General features: G+C 39.8%; 1 protein-coding gene across 2 annotated transcripts in view; it reads right to left on the bottom strand.

The window, feature by feature from the left end:
* The window catches only part of ZNRF3 (zinc and ring finger 3), a 66,181-nt gene that overhangs the window by 12,105 nt on the left and 34,778 nt on the right, over positions 1 to 19,298 (bottom strand). The window contains exons 2-3 of one of the 2 annotated variants that reach the window (XM_058851204.1): positions 17,815 to 17,940; positions 1,760 to 1,834 (exon numbers count right to left, since the gene is read on the bottom strand). In XM_058851204.1, the coding sequence (XP_058707187.1) occupies positions 1,760 to 1,834; positions 17,815 to 17,940 (201 nt within the window). The remainder of the gene's footprint in view (positions 1 to 1,759; positions 1,835 to 17,814; positions 17,941 to 19,298) is intronic. The other variant, XM_058851205.1, reaches the window with a different exon arrangement.

The following is a 19,298-nucleotide window of genomic DNA, read 5'->3' as shown; positions in this document are numbered from 1 at the left end:
TGCAAAAGTAAAACTAAGAAACAAGTCAGACTTCAAAGAGTGTTTCTAAAAATAAAAGTTTCATTCTTAATTTACAGCAGAAGATACTCAGATCAATGGGAATAAACCCCATTTAGGCAAAGTCCTTTCATTTGGCATCTACCAAATTATCTGAGGACAACTCTTCTCGTCAGGCCTGCCTCCAATTTCTGTTCATTGACTGGAAGGAGGGACTGCCTTTCATAATACTCCACTCCTCCCTTTCAAAGCAGTCTCCCTTATTTGTTCTAGTGCTTGGTAACAAGCATACATGAGGAAACTTCCTAAACAGCTCCCCTTAGTGTCTGAGGATATTTCCATTTGAACCAAAGATACTTCAGATTACCTCATGTCAGTCTTCCCTCCACTGTTATCTGTCATGGTCTTCCATAATTCCTTTACGACTGTCAAAATGGTACTTATTTTCAAGATAAATTACTTAGCACTCCTGATGTTAAGGGTTCTGAAGACTTTAAATGAGAATCAAAATCCATTAAAAACAAGCATCCAGAGCAGCATGAGAACAGAGCCAATCCAGTAACTGTTACTTTCAGAGTATGAAAGCTACATCCAGTCATTTCTCTCCTGTTTGCCAGTGTTCCCACAGGCTACTGCTCTTTCATCTAACAGAGCCTACTTACTCTGTCAGCTACTGCTCTAAGCCACTAACCTTCTTCCACTTTATTGGTACACCTGAAATATTCAAATACCCACTAAACTAGTTTCCCAGCTCTTGGGGACAGACGCACCCAGTTTATTATTTATAATCAAGCAAGGAAAGCTGCTGCTGTAAGAAGGAAAAGAACAAGAGACAGTAATTCAGCTTCCCAAGTCCAGAACAGGGTGGCTGAAAGTAACCAGAAGCTGTAACACAGAGTTAAAAAATAGAAAAAGACAGATCACATATTTGTGAAGATTTTTTTCCTGTGTAGAAAAGGGGAAAAAAATATCCCTGTGAATGTTTTCAAGATCAAGGCTGCAACTTTGATGCACATGGAGACCACAGTACTCAAAGCATCCATTGCACAGGGTCTTCTGATTCCTTTGTCCAACAGATGCTCACTTCAGAATTAAAGCCAGCTTTTTTAATGTAAACATTGATGATCTCTCGTTTCCCCCGAGAAATATAGGCTGCACTTAAAAACCTTCAGCTCTACTTGTTTCTGCTGTAACAGAAACAGCAGTTTTGTTTCAAGACAAAACAGAACTAAACCAAATGCAGACTATTTTTGTGCTTATGTTTCTTCACTGAAATAACTCAGAACTGACTGAAGTGTGTTAAAGCCTTTCATAGGGCTATTACCTCACCCACTTCAAATAAAAAGATGAAAGTTATAACAAGACTTGGAAAAAGAAGAAAAACCCTGGTTGTCCACAAAATACATAGGCAGAAATCATCAGCTGTAAATGAGAAAGAAATGGTTATGTTTTAAAAAGAAACTTGTTTAGAATCAGGTTTGAAAGTCGTTTCACAATCTCAAAAACAGCAGCTGCTCAACAACACTATTGATCACAGGCTGGATAGAGCCAAACATCCTGTGTTTTGTACACAGAGCTGGGCAAAGAAAACTTCCTTGATTAGATAATGGGCCACAAAAAATTGCCTCCATCCTCTTTCAAAACCGTAATCCCAGACCTGGATTCTAGCAAAAGCTAGAAGAAAAATCTAACTCCCCAATGTTTTCCCTTTCTATCAGGTTCCCAACACCTACGTTGCTTCCTGCCTGACATTGCTTCGTACCTGATCAATGGCATCTGGGTTTTCAGAAACATCAAAGATGACCGCTGTGGCTCCTCGCTGTACTGCTCGTTTTGCCTGCAATAAGAAAGACAGCATCCTCAGTCCCACCCCAAAAGATAACTTCTTAACTCAAAAATTGCTCCCTCTCCTCATCTCCAGATAGAAAACTTAACATTTTGTGTTTCTGTGTAGTTAAAACAAATGACAGAACAATTACAAACAGGAGTTCCTGAACCAGCATGGAACACAGTTAAACTTCTCTAAAGCTTCTACAGTGTCTCTGCTCCCTCCTTCTCAAATTCCTCTTTCAACAACCTTTTAAAGGAATTCAAATGACATTTAGACCCTCTAAAGACTTTAAATACAAGAGTTTTTTTAAAAGTATGTTCTTTTCCCTCCATTTCACTTGGAAGTATCATTAAAAACCATCTTCCCTATGACTCGGGGTGGAGACAAGCTCACTAGTGTAAAAAATTAAGGTGGACCAGGTTGTTTATATTTTTTCAGTGTCATTCTCACAAACTAGGATACCACCATCTCAAAACATGCCTCAGAGAATACTGCTTTTTCTGACCATCAGAGGTCAGAACTGTTGCGTACACTTCTTATGCTGATCAGAGCTACATAAGTGCACAGCTTTTCATCAAATACAGTCCAAATGTGGAGTTACCAACTGCACAGAGAAAGTATTTGAAGATACTAAACTCCTCTGGGACAGAGAAAACAGTATTTTAACCACCAAGGATAATACAGGGGTTTTATCCTGTTTCTGCCACTGTGTCTCTGTATGCACTGTTGAAATGTTGCTCAATGGCTCCACAACGCAGATATTCCCAACAACTGTTCAACATCCTATTGCCTTTATGGAGACAGAATGCAAGAAACTATTACTCCAAGCAATGACAGCTATCACCAGCACAGTACTAAACAAGAAGGCTCTCCACAGAACCTGAACTTACATTGAGATATAAGAGAAACCAGTAAAAGCGATAAATTACGAAACATTACTCAGCATTTTCCTGAAAAAATGTTGGCCAATACAGAGAAGCTGGTTTAAATACATAAAGGTCACTTTATTTGCTCTATTCTAGTATTTTAAATCAACAAAACTCATCAGACAGCACATGAGGGAAACCAACTCCCAGATTGAAGCTTTTTCTCAGCCCACCAGGTATTTGTCCCCTTTGAAGTCGGTGCACCTGGTTAATGACTAAGAACTGCTGGGGAGGAAAAGTTAAAAGGAATCTACCACCCATTCTCCTTTGCAGCAGCCCTGAGGTGAGGGCTCATCCAGGTTTCCCTAGAAGGCACCCCTCACAGACACACACTGCTTACAGAACTGTTCAGGCTATTTAGATTGTTTTTTCAGGATGATCAGTCAACAAGCAAGGCCCCTTGATCTCTGAAGAGATTTTTAAATAGATTTTACAGATCAGCGATGATAAAAACTCCCTAATTGCGTGAATACGCTGAATGAGCAGCAAGTTTCCACCACCAGGTGTTAAGAGATGGCAAGGACCGAGTAAAAAAACCGGGCTGCGGAGGGTAAATGGGGCTGACCCGTCCGACCATCCTGCCAGCTGCTCGTTTCGCTGCGGCCAAGCGCAGCTCGCAGCCCGAGCCGGGCGAGGCCCCGGCCGCCTTCCCCCGCGGCCCTGAGGGAGCGGCGGCCCCGCACAGCGCCCCCCTGCGGCCGCAGCGCCCCCGCGCCGGAAGCGCCGCCTGTCCCGGCCGTGGAGGGGAGAGGAAGGGGCCGGCGGCCGCGGGCAGAACGGGGAAAAGCGGGCGTTTTATTCCTTTATTCCTTGCTGGGGGGGTTTAAATCCTGATACCCAGGGAGAAGAGGGGCGTTCGCTCCTGCCAAACTTGTCGGGCTCTGCCAGAGGCACTGGCCATCCCTGTGCAAGGGGCCGCAGGTGCTGAAGAGCCATGTCCGTGCTCGGGTGCCGAAGGCACAGCGCAGGAGGCACGGCCCGCACGGGGAGCTGAGCCCGGTGCTCGAGGCTCCGGCTCCGCGGCTTGGTGGCCGCCTGACGGGCCAGGTTCCGCTGGCCAGAGATCAGAGCGCGGCTGCCTCTGCCTCCCGCCGCCTCCGGCTCGGCCTTAAAAGCGGGCACTCAGCAGGGAAGTGAAGCAGTGCGAGCAGGGGGCAGCCTGAGCGGGAGCGCTTCTGTTCGCTGGGCATTGCCCTGCTCCCCCCTCAGCTCCAGGCGGCTGAGAGAGCACCTGTGACTGGGGCTCCGGGCAGCCTGAAACACCTGCCGGCCGCTGCGGCCCTCCTGCCGCGTCCCCGAAAACACCCCAGGGTATTAAAACGTCTTTGAAATACCCTGTCCACTACTCAGTAATCAGGGCAGCTCAAAATAACACAGCAATGTTAAGTCCCACTTAAAATAATGCCAGTCTATAATAAGCACGTGATTTTTTTCTTTTTGGGCTAGCCAGCATTTGGACTCCCTCAAATCATTTTTCTAAGCAAAGTGACCAAAACTACATCAAAAATAAACACAAGCTGGATCAAGGGAGAAAAGAAGCTAATACAGTACATGCTTTACTTTTACATTTGCAATACTTGCGGCAAATAATCAGACATTTCCACAGTTCAATTCCCATTCATTTACCAGGCCTATTTCTTTCTGTGATTGTCTTCTGTGGCTTAAAACAAACAACTATCGCTACGTATTCTTCCCCTTTTGTAAAGAGTAACAGGAAACAAAACAAAAAAATGGTAATTGCACTTATCGTAATTCAAGTGATCACTTTGTTCATAGTGACAACAACTTCCGAGTCCATCTCTGTGCTCAGTTTATGCTAATACAGAACAATGGACATTACCAATAAAATGTACATTAAATATCGCTTCAGATTAAAATCTGGCAGAATTTACTAGGCTTTGTAATCTAGGTAGGATAAGAGGAAACGCATGTGACAGAAGTGCACGAAAAATACCTCTCCACATCTCCAAGCCTGGGGAATTTTAAGTTATTACCTCAACACCAGAAAGATTTTAAGAGCTCTGCATTACCTCCCTGTGGGCCAGGCAAATACAGTAAGGAAGTAACAACTTCCTTGATGAGGCAAACTTCCATCCCGAGGGACCAGATAATTATTAAACAGGTGCTCTGTTCCTCTTATTCATTCAAGCCAGGTACAACAACAACAGTCCAAACAATGAGTTCAGCTCCTTCCTGACATCTTGAAGGACTTTGCATGATTGCACATATGAGCATGGTATGCATCTCCTCCTCTGCCTTCTAGTATGGTTTCATTCCAATTAATGTTTCAGTTAGTATGCAACAGTGGAGAAACCATCATAAGAAAAGCTGCTTAACAAGGTTCCCCTTTAAGAGAAAAATCATACCAACAACACTAGCCTTTATTCATTACATTACTTCTTTGTCAGAGTTAGAATTCCCTGACAATATTCAGTAGTATTCGCACCTGAGGACATGACACTTTAAACTAATGGATTTCAGAGAGTGAATAAATTACAGATGAAAGAAAGACGGAGGCTAAAACCATAGGTGGGGAGATCAAAGTTCATTAAGCACTGCAAGCTCTGCCATTTACATCAACATAGTAATGCATTACACATCTATTAAAAGAGTACCTTTTGCTGAAAATGGCTATTGGTAGAGCCAGATTACTACTTAAAAATACACTTTTTGTAAGTTAACATCCTGGGTAATACTGATGGACTGAAGGGAAAAAAAGGATGCTTTAAAAGTATTGGCTGCTTGTATAAGCCACAGATATATCCTGGTGTTGTAAAATGATGTTCTCGCAAATGTTTTTACATTAAAAAATACCTATCTCTCTTCCTGGATTTGTTCAATTGTTCACCCAACTCTAGGTACTATCTTCTTGGAACTCAGTACACGTTAGTTAACAAATATTAATTGTAATTATGGGATGTGCTACATGAGCAGGTTGATTTATTCCCTGGGTTAATAAACTCATAAAGCTGGGGAAGAGGAGGATGGGCAGTGGTTTGAAGAATAACCAGTAGAGATGCCAGTAAACTCCTTTTAGCAAACTATTCCACCCAGCATTAATAGTTGGTCCTCCAAAATGATCAAGAGGGTAAGCACCAAGAGTAAGGATATAGTACACAGAAAACAGTCCTATGGATCCCAAAAGCAAAATGCTGCTAGTACTAAGGGTAACAGCACAGCTACAACAGCTGTAACAACAGCTTTTTCCTACAGCCATTCCTTTTTTCACTATATCTTGGGTTTTGGGGCAGAAAATACAGTATATTACTCTAAATCAGTGCAGAGACTATTGAACAGAGTAGTCAATAAAACTGGTTTGTACATCCTTATTTAGCTGAGAAATGAGCCAGCCTGAATTTCCTCTGACAATTTCTGAGGGTTTTCCCCCCTCAGTTTCTCTATGAACTAATAATTATTGAAATTGAGGAGTATTTTCTGGATATTCCCAGCCCATCAGATCCAACAGTCTATGTCAGATCTCTCTACATCACAGAGTCAGTGGTCATTCATCTGACAAAAGAGTGGGATTATGCAAGCAGTGTTAAGTGGAACGTTTTCCATAGCTGATTCTATCATCAGCTGTTTTCTGGTGCTTTGAAATAAGAGAAGTCAGCCTCTCACATAGCATACTGGTAACATATAAGCAACACTCAGTGACATGCAACTTGCAAACTCTGTGACTCCAAGGAACAAGATTTTCAACAAAAAGGTTCAGTGTCTTGTTTTACTGGCAGAAATGACATCACATGAAGCTAGGCAATAAAATCCAAACCTGCTCATCATTAAGAACCTTACGTAAAACCCACACCATTGTGCAAATACACCTTTTCTTTGCAACTGTGAAAATGAAAAGACCTGTTTCTCTCAGAGCCACACAGAACACAGACAACATCATCTGAACAATCCAGGCCTCTCTCTTCTCTCCCCCAACACTGCTATCAGGCTCAATCAATCACAAAAAATACCTTGTCCCTTGAACCAACACTGGAGCTAGCAAGCCAGGCCACAGGCCAATTCTGCAGGGCAGAGGAGGAAGGAGAAAAGGACAGCCATCTACTTTGCAAACAGCAGAAGTTAAAAATTAACCAACTGATGCTTCAGACCTGTTAATGTACAATTCCCTGGTAATTCCAAAAACTCAGTTAAGCCAAGCATAAACAGGATGCCATTTCAAACCTTTTCTGAGATAATGAAAAAGGAACTTTCATATTTCTGTCTGAAAACAAAAGCAGAATACAAGACAGTCAAATGTCTATGTATCACACCTGCATAAAACCCCTGAATAATTCTGAAAATATTCCTGACTGGAATACTCGACTTCTCTGGCACCTTGAAGATATGTTTTATACATATGTCCTTTAGATTTTGAATTACACGGCATTACAAGAATCGGTTACCAATTAAGAAGTATAGAATGTGTGAAGCAGCATTTTGAAATTTAAAAGCATAATCACAATTTAAAACCAATGTACCTTTCTGTAAAAAAACAAACAATCCAAACCTTAAAAAGCTATGTACTTGTAGCTTTAAAAATCTATCACCTCACGCAACACATAATCACATCAAAAATATATATACACACCAGTGTGATTCGTACCACACAGTACTGAGAGGCTGTCAGATGGTTAAAATGAAGAAAAGAAAAGTGAAGTGTCTCTATTTTCTGGGGTTAGGGAGAAACACTTATCAGTTCTGAGTCTAGACAGAGTAAAAACAGTAAGAAAAAGATATTTATTTAATTCTGAACACAGCAAAACCTGCCAGCTGCACATCTCTTAAGGCACATTTCAGAGTCATGGGACTCCACTCCCAAACCCCTGACCTCTGCTATCACCATTTTGCAGGCCAGCAGCCTTGTTGCTATGACAAGGCACAGCCAGAGAGAGAAGGGTGAACACTGGAAGAGATCAAAGGAGGGGACTGGGGTCTTGAACTAGATTACATATTCACAGAGAACCTAGCACACTCAGCAAGAACTGGGTGGCTGCATTCACAATTGATGGTTAACCCTTTTCTCAGCTTTTCCCAGAACTTCTAAATACAGTTGTCTTATAATGGTCACAAGATGAGGGTATTTTGGGCATTATGTGCTAAACATGTACTATATCATATGCTATAAAATACCACTGCAGCCAATCCAGATAATTCTTAACCTTTGCACTGAGGGTGTACTGAAAGTAGATGGATAGAAACAACAAACTAGATCTAAGATAATTGTGTAAACATACATGCAAGCATGTTGTGGTGCTGAGAGAATAAAAAACAGAGATATAAGAAAGCACTGGAGGAGTTGTAAATTAAAGAAACTATTAATGCAGACCACTATAAAAAGGCATCCCAACAGTACCCAAGCTGTGTAAAAAGAATGTACTGAAGTTCCTCCTATAGGCATGTGCTCTAATAGAATACTAACTTTACAATTATAAACTGGTATTTATATACATCAAAAAGGAAAACAATTATAAGAATTGCCTTGCATTTAGAATGAGAAATGGCAAAACTCTGAAAAACTGTTAGTAAGAATTCCATCTAACCTCAGTCAATTGAATAGGAAATATCTCTTGCTTAGCCTCACCCTCAGGAAGCTGACCATCAATAGGTAGGTATCTACTGTGAACAAGGACATTTTAGAGATAACACAATTATTTGAGATCATGAAACAATAAATCCATATCTCAGATATAGACCAAGGTGAGTTGAGAAGAAGCAAAGGTATTTTCATTTCTATATATATCAAAGTGCTGTAGTCCTTTGCCCTGGAGCTTCTGTCCTCTTTGGCAGGAATGAGCATCTGCATCCAAGACTACAGAAAAGCATGTAAGCCCTTAGTAAGAGACTTCAACCTTTCTGAATGAACAAAAAGTCATGTGGGATTCCCTTGGAATCCAGTAGGATACTCCTTGATTCTGTGAGATCCTCCCTCTCTACTACTGGAATCAGGTTGGGTAATAAGTTCAATAGTAAAAATCTGCATGGTGGGCCAGTATTCCAGTTTAAGTAGCAACTTTCCATGTTCATGGCTGCCTAATACAGGATGATACGGCCCTTCTTCCAAACAGCTATCCTTGGTTTTGGATTAGTTTAGTTTCAAGGTCCCAGACTGTGGTGGGCCCTTGTTGTTAGTTTGTTGACTCTGTATAAAAAAAAAGGGGGGGGAAAAAAAAAAAGGGAAAAAAAGATAAAAAGAAGGGGAAAACAAAAATGAAAAAGGTGGAGGATTTTTGTTACAAAGGGAAACTGGAAACTTCTCTCCACGCAAGCAGAGACATGGCTGTATTGCAGAGGCCTCGGGGCAAGGATTAAAGAAAAACAAAATAGAAACCCTTCCATCTCTAATTAGGGTCTTCATTTGCCAAAGAGCCATTCCACAGCGGGAGGAATTACATTCAAGCCGTTGCTTGGATAACGTCTCCCAGCAGGTTGGCTCCTCAGAACAGGCTACTTCGAGCCAACAATTTCTGGTTACTTGGAGGCAAGCAGCCTGCATATTGTTTTAACTGGCCTGGCTTTTACAGCCAGTTTTGCTGAAGAACAATCTTCTATTCAGAATGCAGAGATAAAAGCTTCACTTGTTTTGAATTTGTCGCCAGTTTCTTTATCCCTTTCTTTTTTTAAACATGGGAATTATAGGTTCTGGAGATTGCATTATTTCCCTTGTAGACTTCAATGTTTTTCTCCCTCTAGCCACTTGATTCTTTGCCAGTGAAGGCTGCTGTCTGGAGTCCAGCCATTCATCAGCCCCTACCTCATCATTAACACTGTGGTGCTGGCGGTCACAGCTCATTGCTGGCGACAGGAAATCCTAACTTGCAAGAGGTTAACCACAGCCCATAAACAGTCAGACTGGCTCATTAGTCCCTTACACTCAGCTGAAGCGACCCTCTGGGAGTTTCAACACCGTTCATGGACCTGAAGTCTATGGATCCTGTGCTCTTTGCAAATGCCTCCGACGCCCACTTAAAAGCTCACTATTTGGATCCTCAGGGCTAAGGCCCATCTTTCCTTCTATCCCAAAGGGACCAAGTTATTTGAGCATTTTGAAAAATTACAGGTCTGTGATGTATCTTGACTTACCAATTGAACAAAACACCAATGGGCCAAAAACTGAGGCATTAATGCACTAGAATACATACATTCTTTTGATATTTTTAATAGTTTCTGTGAGAGTTTCATATCCTTACTGAACAGTTCTAAGGCCACAACAATGCAGCTATTAATAATATATAATTTATCTGTATTACCTAATTCATGTCACAAATATGTCTGACTCTAATGTTCCAAAACTAACCTGCTAGAATTTCAAGTAGCTTGGTCAGTACTCCCTACACTGACTAAAAGGCACTTCCTACTAATTTTGAGTTCACACTGTGATCACTTGTTTCATTTGGAGTCATTTCCTTGAACTCAGTACAAATGTTAAATCATCATGTTATCCAAAACCGCACCTCTAGATATCAGCTGGTCATCAAAAAGATAAAATGTTTAGAGCAGAAAAACATGTCCTGGCAAATTATCTCAAAGCGGTAGGATATGAAGCACAATTTGTGTAATTTTTTTTCTCTTTCCTTCCTTTCAGTCTTGTGAAAATTATTGCAAAACATTCCCACTTTATGTCTGCAATTTCTTAGGATCCAGCTTTTTACCACTGTCGATTCTATCTGCCCAACTTTTATTCTGAATATTGGAGTCCCTCTGATGCAGCTCTGGTTACATTCCGAAGTTCTCCAATTTCTTTCAAAGCCTTCTGTCTCCTAGTGCACCAAAATTAGGCATGTCACTCATCTGCAAAGTCCTAAATAATTCCATTCCCTGCCTCCATATCTGCTCCTTATTTTCTTCATTTTCTGGTCCATTTATCTGATTCTGTTTGCCAGGCTTCTTTTGTGTTCATTTCTATACTCCAACACAGCAGCACTTACTTGCTCTCTCACTTTTCTGTTTCAAACTCCATTTCTACAGTTCTTCCAATATGATTGTCACTATGTATTTCTCCTGTTAGAGAAATAGGTAGATTCTGCATGTAAACCAAATACAACTCTCAATGTTTGAAAGGCTTACAAGGCACCACAGAATAATGAGGGTCAGAAACTTAAGAGACATGAAGCATTTACATATTATCATTATTATTAGTCAATACAGCATGCCTTAAATAATTGTTCCTTAGTCTTTACTCAGCCCTTGACTTCCATTAATTTCACTGGGAGATCTGACTGAGCTGAACTCCAGTAACACATGTAGTGCAACAACAGCTGCTTCTTTAGCTTAAGAGAGAAGCAGCTGTGTTCCACAGTTGGTTAGAAAGGAGTGAAGATGATGGTGGGGACTGCTAAGGACTCAACTCTAAAAGTGGACATTTATTTAAAGTAATCAATCCAACAATGGCAAATCTAAGGAGTGCCCAGGGGGAGAAACACGAGAGAGGGCCTTTGTTCATGAATAGCTGATGCTTTTCGTAACTGTGCAGGGAACATGGAAAGAGAGTTAGTAAAATAATACAGTAGCAGATTGCTGGCACTAGTTACCAATGGAAAGAGCTCACCACTACCCATGAATGAAAACCTGACAAGAGCTACTTCTTCTGAACTGCATAACCTGATTCAGCCCTTGTTTGTCTTTTCTTTTGAGCTCTCTCCTCTTTGGCTTTGATCCAGTTCTTTTCTTTCCTTCTGCATCTTTCACCATACGACCCATACACAAACCTTTCCTCTCTGCACATTTCAACTGGCTTGCTTGTAAAGCTCTTTCCCATGTTCAACCTCTCCCTTCTCTCCTCAAAGGGATTGCAGAAATTAAAGTGGAAAGTACTGATGGAATGAGAGGATTTAAAGAGGGAATGCGTAAGAAAGATGCTTGTAAACTCAAGAATTCAGTTATAATGATGACACTGCTGCTTCATGCAGTGGCCACATGTTCTAACATTCTTAGATGCAGCCTTACTGCCTTTTTTCTTTCCCATTCAAATCCCCTTCTTCATCTGTTAAAACAGGCTTGCTGTTAGAGTATGGTCTGTGGGGAGTGAAGAGACAAGAAGGGAAGCAGAAATACACTGAGCTTTTGGCAAAAGCATCTTGTTCTATGTGATTTTTTTTCTTCTTGTTGTCTTTTTCTGTGTGTCATTATGAAAAACCATCTTCTTCCAGAAAAAACAGGTATTATCCCCTCTTCTGATCTCATCTATGCTAAAGTTTTGTTAGAACTCTAGAAATCACTGTGTCTATATGGTGCAGAGGTCTGATCACACTGCTAGCACTGGAGAAGTAAGAAAAATTAAAGTCAAAACATAAACTACATCATAAGTATTAGCACAAATAACAGCATTACATTAACAGATATAATTTTAAAATATGTTCTACGGTTCTTTAAAATGGATGTTAACATTTCAGGTGTCCGTGATATTATAAATGATGCTTAAGTGGTGAATAACAAGAAATTACCATTATAATATAACAGTAAGTACTTATGATGTTCTTTGGTGCTTTGAGAAAATTATAATTTTCTCTTCCCCAATATATTCTTTAGAACAAATAGAGTAAAGACAAACACAAACATGGCAGGGATTACAATTATATATACTATGTTTTTTCACAGTAAACCCTAATTTTAGGTAGTGCTAAGACAACAAATCTTGGAAATAAAAATTTTAATGCAAAATTAATGAAGACACTTAAAGAACATGACTGATTCAGAAGGTTTGAATCCTTAACATTAGCCAGGATGCTATTTTTTCCCCATTAGAACTCATATTTCATTTTTCATTACAAAACAATGGGGTTGATAAAAACAATAGTTTTTGTTTTGTTCAGAGTTCTGGCATGTTTGACATTTCAATATAGATGGATCAGCTGACCTACAGCCAAAGGAGTCTAGTCTCATTCAATAAGCTTTTTTCTACTTCATAACAACTTCCTTCTGAAGACAGAATGTCTGGGAGTTCAAAACAACCAGTATTAAGCTTATACTGCCAGAAAACTTTTCTCAGTCTGTACTCTGACATATATTTATGCTCACACTGCTATCACAAAAAGTAGACCCTACCTCCTCTTACTTGTTCCTACCTCCACTGGACACAACACTGTCAGCACAAACCTTCAGGTAGCCACACAGTGAAACAAACAAACCAACCAGCTTAAAAATCACTCACCCTATTACTTTTCATCCAGACTGATTAAATTTTGCCACTAATTTTTGAGACTATTGCCTCAAAAATAATTACAAATGCTTTCTGGATGCTGCTTGCAAAGAAGAAACACAGGCTAACAAACAGAAGGTAGAAAAGGTCCCCAAATTGTGGAATAGATACCATAAGTAGAATGTCAACTACTTCAATGGATATAGGAAGTTTTCTTGAAGTGACAATATTTCCTACTGCATGTAGCACAAGACTCATCACAGGATGCCTTACTGCAGCTGTCACTTCCAGCTGAAAGTATCTGAACAAGCAAAGTTTTGGAAACATTGACCAAAGGTTTTAGGCATGTCTCTCATTAATTTTAGATCTTAATCTATGGCATAGTTCAGTCCTAATTTCTGAACAAGTTTAGCATGGAAGAGTGTTTGCCTAAATTCAATATGCATTTCTACAACTGAACTGAATCCATTTCTACAGGAAATTATCCAAACTGTGTGTAAAGCTATTAATGTTATAAAGAAACAATAAGTATACTTATACTCCTATATTGGTCAGCAACCAATTTGAACATATAACTGATTGCTTAACATAGGCTACTAATATAAAAGTGTAAGTTGCTTTTGTTTAATTTGCCTTTTTTTATTAGTTTTAGCAACTCTGAAATAAAAATATTAAAATGGACTCCTCACAGGCCTTCTTGTTCCTCAAGTCTTAGAACAGATCTCTCTTTATTCAGGAACTAAACTACCAACGTAGCCCCATAAATTCTCATTTGATTACCTTGTAAGAATTTTTATACTTAAACTGAATTGTTAGACAAAAGGTTAGGAATCACAGTTCAACTGTTAAGTGAATTTTCAAGTTATGATGATTTTGGCCCCAGCCTAACTAGTATAATAATAATGATGACATGGCAAAACAAGAGATTCTTCTAGTTAGTATTTGTGTGAATTTTTGTAAATAAGCTCTTAGAAAAGAAGTTAATGGATATTAGAAGAACTGCTAGGAATTTCCTCTTACTACAGATTTCTTTCATCTGAAGAAAACAGGAAGCTGTAGTAGCAGGGACATCCTGTCTTTGTTAGGTTATACTCAGATGCACATCCTCAAATACATGTATCCTATTAATACAGAAGAAGAGCAGTCCCTGCAAGAGAAAGAGGAACAAAATCCTTTCTTGTGGACTTTCAATGCTGCAGAAAGGGAAGAAGTGCTACTTTTAAACAAATCTTCAGTATTTTCTCACTATCCTGTACTGAAATAAAAAGCAGTGGTATTGCTGAATTGTACTTCAGTCTTGACTTTGCTTTGAAAATGACTGGGGTGGGGGAAGAACAGGAGTCTGCATATTGCAGAGTACAGGACGCACGCAGTTTCAGTGCCATCAAAGTACAGTGGATCCCAGAATCCCAGAGCAGTCTGGGCTGGAAGGGACATCAAAGAACACCCGGCTTCAACTTGCCAGCCCTGCCAGGATGCAGGCAGGCAATCAGTATTGCAGGCAGCCCTGCTTTTCCCTTCCTCCAGCACAGTGCCACTGCTGGAGCGGTGAAGGAGTCTCATTGTGCTGTGTGTAGAGAGAAGGCAGGAATTCCAGGAGGGGAAAGGTTCCCTTTGAAGCACATGGCACGAAGAGCTTCCCAGTGACCATGGCAACAGCTCAGTGGGTTCCCAGCCTGAGAACCAAGTTACTACAGCCATGCCTCAAAAACAAAAAAAAGTCTGAAAGAAGGAGAGAGGGGGAGGTGGGGTCGGGGGTGTGGGGGAGAGAAGCTGAAGCAAAATCAGCCTGGCAGAAACTGAGCGGCTCCCTGGTAGGCAAATCCAGCCAATAATGCTGGTCGGGTTCACGGGGTTTCCTTTTCATTTCCAAAAGCTTTCTTCTTCCTCTGTCATTCCCCTTCTAGCCCTATTCAGAAGCTCATAAGATCAGTAAAACCCAGGCCTTTGCTTTGCCTGCATGCAGCATGGCCTCAAACAGGGCTGCACTGTGATCAAAGGTAATGGTAAAACACAGCTGCCACACACACTCCTTGCCTCAACCAAGGCCCAGTTTTCACGGGAACTCTTTACAGCAGAGACATTTTTTTAAACACTTTCATTTCCATTACATCATATAAAGAAGGACAAGCAATGACTAAGAAGGATGAGCAATTACAAAATCAATATGAATTGCAAATCAATATGAAAATTACAAAATCAATATGAAAATGGACACATTAAAATCTTCATAGCTACCCATGGATAAACAACTAGAACTTCCAAAAACACAGGCTAGAGTTTTACTAAAAACAAAATTAAAAAACAAAACCAATGAAAAATACAAACAAAAATACAAACAAACAAAAACACCACCCCTAAATCAAAAAAGACCTTGACAACCAAAACCAACAACAAGAATAAAACCATACAAAACCTTTTACCAGATTCATGCGTCATGCAATTTACCTTTACAGCTTTTAACTAGTCTACATTCTGCTTCACCAGATTCCAAACTTTCAACAATATTCCCTCTATAATTCCCCACCTTGGGGGCAGGTTAAATCAAACTTAATGAGGAACAAACTGTAGGTTTTCACTCCTTGATTTCTTCCTCCTTTTCTATATGGAAAAAATTTCCTTTCCCTGTTCAAGACCAGGCCTCCCCCATTTCACTTTCTTTTCCTTCCCCTACTCCTTTCCTTGTCTTTTTCCTTCTCCTTCTATTTTTCCTCTTCTCTCTTCCTCCCTCCTTTCCTTTCCTCTCTCTCTTCCATTCGTTTCCCTTTCACATTTTCTTTCAAGTCAGTTGCCAAATTCTAAAAATAACCAGAAGAAGACGCATACACACATGCAGCAGGTTTGATATTTACCCAAGCAAAATAGTTTACAGGCCACACTGAATCCTCACATAGGAATGCGCGTAACAAATTGCATGGAAACTGAACTTTTCAGAGACCCAGACAATATTCTCACTGGTAAGATAACCAGGCTGACTTAACTGAGAGAGACCTGAAAGAAGCTCAGGGCTGATGCTCCTGCTGCTATCTGCTGCTATCTGCACTCAACAATATTCCAAGAATTCTGAGAAGTCCTTCTAAATCAGGACATGAGCAGAGTGAGAACTGAGAAGAAGGGTTGCTAGCAAAAGATGAAGAGGAGAAACTACAGCAGAGAGCATGAAATAGGGAAGAAATATTTCAGGAAGAGAAGAATAAATACAGAAAATTCAGAACAATGAAATGCAGTGCGCTATTGACTAGAACCCTGGCCAGGCTTTTTTCACCTTTAGAAATTGCTACACATAAACTGACACATTTGGAACTCCATGCCCAAATTCTCTGGCCACACCCTATGTCACATCACCACCATCATGCATCAAAGTAGATGCTTACAGAGCTCCTGAAGCAAAGCCAGAGTCTGCTGTTCGGTAGGCCAAGCTTTAGGAAGCTAACATCAGCAGATACTGAGCTGCACTTATTCTGGAGATGGGGGTGGCTTTGGGGACTTGGGGAGTATAGAGGACATGGTGGGATTTGGGCACATAGCAGTGGGCTAGGTATATATTTTTAACTTTTATTTTTTTGTGCAGGGTACCCATGGTTCAACTTTCTTTATCCATTTTGCACATCTATTTCCTCACACAATTTTCAAGAGCCTGACAGATGGGACTGAACAGACTCCTTCCTGAAATGGCTTGCCTCAAGATTAAACTTACTCCTGGAGTTTACTTATGGATCATAATGCATCTTTCAGGACTGAATCTTCTCTAATTGCCATCCTTACAAGACCTCATCCTCAGATTTTATCTAAGAACAAAGGAGCAACAGCTAGAATTTCTGTGAAACAAAAACAGTTTTCCAAGTTAAAATAAAAAAGCTGCATTATGCTGAAATTCAACAGAAAGGGAAGTCACTTCTTAAAGAGATATTTTTCACCATGTACCACGAGTTAAACCTGCAGCAACTTTTAGACAAACAGATGGCCTTCCATTTCCTTGGAAAGGTGAAATTTTTAGAAGTTTTGTTTATAAATTTACAGAGCCAAGTTTAAAAAAAAAAAAAAAGCCAACCTGCAATTTTATTTTCTGCTTGATACACTGCTAACCTGAAGTCACCAACACAATCCTACCAAATTTGGGCAGCTGGGTTTTAGAATGAGCCCCTGTTATGCAGTACTTTTCAACTACTCAGTTACTGGTAGAACTTGTGGCCTATGCTCTTTCACACACTTTCAAACCCTCTAGACTTTAAATGCCAGCATATAATAACCTCAATACTCACAAATTCTAAGGCATGAACAAAAAAAAGGTCACCTTTCTGCTTTCTTTTTTAACATATCTGCGAGCAGTAAAGGCATCTTAGTGACTTCACCCCATAAAACAAAGAGAAACGTTTTGCAATTAATTTAAGATTCCAGAGGCCCCAATACATTGAAAGATTCCAGGATGATGAAAATTTTTATTTTTTTGACCAGTACAATAAGATTCACTTGTTACTAGAGGTGTCTATCCTGCGATGAAAGTGAATAAATCTTTCTAAGTTTGAAAGCTTCTCTTTCCCCAAAAAGAGGAAATTAATGAATGTATTCTCAGAAAATTGTGCTTAAGGAAAACCAGTAAGATGCTTTAATTTTGACTGCTTTGACCAAGTAAGAATCACAGTTGCAGTTCACCCTTTCTACTCCAATACTGCTTCTGCTAAACAGCCATTTTTGCTTTCATCTTTGTTAGGTTCCTACAGAGCTCAAAAAGGGAATGCTCAGCTGCCCATCACCACCTCTATCAACTGAGTTATGACAGCATCTTTCCCTGAAGTACCTAGAGTAAAAATAGTCAAAACATTTTGTGGAGTAAGGGGAGTTTCCCCTCAGTTTATTTCTTGCTGATTTTTCTCAGAAAGAACTAATCCTTCCAAGAAAAATTTACATGCAGCCCCAAAGTATCCCCTTACCTTTCCTAAGACAGTGAGGCATGGCTTGGGCTCCAACTCTGGCTGTTCCAATTTCACCACTCCTACCCAGCCATATTCATACAGGTCTTCTTCATCATTGCTATTACACAGTCCAAGTGGATGCATCTGAAACAGAACCGGAAAGAAACTTTTAGCCAATCATTAGAATTCAAAACCATACAGACATATAAATAAATAAAATAATAAACAAAAGTGTATTTGTTTTAAGCTAAGGTATACACCAGAAAATCTGAAATGTAAGGCTGTATATATGAAGAATTCAGTACGTTTCTGAAGCATGCTATGAGTATAAAATCTTTGCAATTTTATGTAGACTGACTGTCATCTTGCTTATGAAAAATCATTTATTTTAAGTCCTTTGCTCAGATATAAAATTCTTAACTACAAAGCCCCCCCTTGGCATTGCAAACCACCTTTCCTTGCAAACCAAAAGAAATAACACAAACTGTTTGGCAGAGCACCTTATAAAAGCTTTACACATCATTAAGATCCAGACCCCATGTTTCAGAGCCACTGTCACCTTTTTTATTTTAATAATTGCACAGTATTAACAGGCTGTCATCCTTTGAAACAAGCCTATCACTTATGCAAAAGTAAGATAGAGAAAATTCCTAACCATTGTGAAGTATTCCCTATTGTTTTCTGAACTCAAGTGGTATGGGGAGTAAAGCTATCATGAAGGGAGAAACTTCAGTCTCCTTTCAGAGATTTGTGTTTCTTACACTAGGCAACAATATGTCTTTGTTTTAATTTCAGATATTTAATCTGTTCCTCCACTTTCCAATTAGTTACTCTAATTAGAGTAGTTCCTCTAATTTTATTATGGCAAGGACCTTCCTAAACAATGTTTGTCTTTTCCAGATTTGCTGTCCTTCCATTGGATAATATCTTTCTGTATAAACTAGAGTGTCATACATCTCACTTCTTATACTGGATACTGTCTCTCCTTGTTCTCTTTTTCCTTAGATTTTTCACAGACCCTTGCCTCTTTTCCAAGCTTTAACATATATTCAGAGGTCTTTGCAAAAATATGTCTGTATTTCATCCAGTTTCATGCTTTCCCTTAAATCTCAACTTTATCAAACTAACTGAAGAAAACCACAAACTGATACAACACTATGACAACTTTGCTTTCTGGTAGCTGATTATAATAGGAGGAGATTATACTGCTCAATAATTTACATATATATACCCCTCACTAATCCATGCAAAATAGCACCATGTAATGGCCCCTAATCCTACCATCACTTCTGCATCACCAGCTTGTCGTTTTGTCCTTTTCTCCTTTTCTCCCATGTCTTGTACCCTGACTTCCATTTTGCAAGTGATACAATACATGGAGTGCTATTTATATTATCTTGTGGGGCCCTAACTTTCTGAATAACTTGGATGATTACTGTAAAATATGGGAAACATGATGGTGAACTGGCACAATACAGGGATTTTCCTACCACTCATCATTT

This window comes from Poecile atricapillus, chromosome 16 (assembly GCF_030490865.1).
Source record: "Poecile atricapillus isolate bPoeAtr1 chromosome 16, bPoeAtr1.hap1, whole genome shotgun sequence".
NCBI lineage: Eukaryota > Metazoa > Chordata > Aves > Passeriformes > Paridae > Poecile > Poecile atricapillus.
This window is presented reverse-complemented; position numbering and strand designations above follow the sequence as displayed.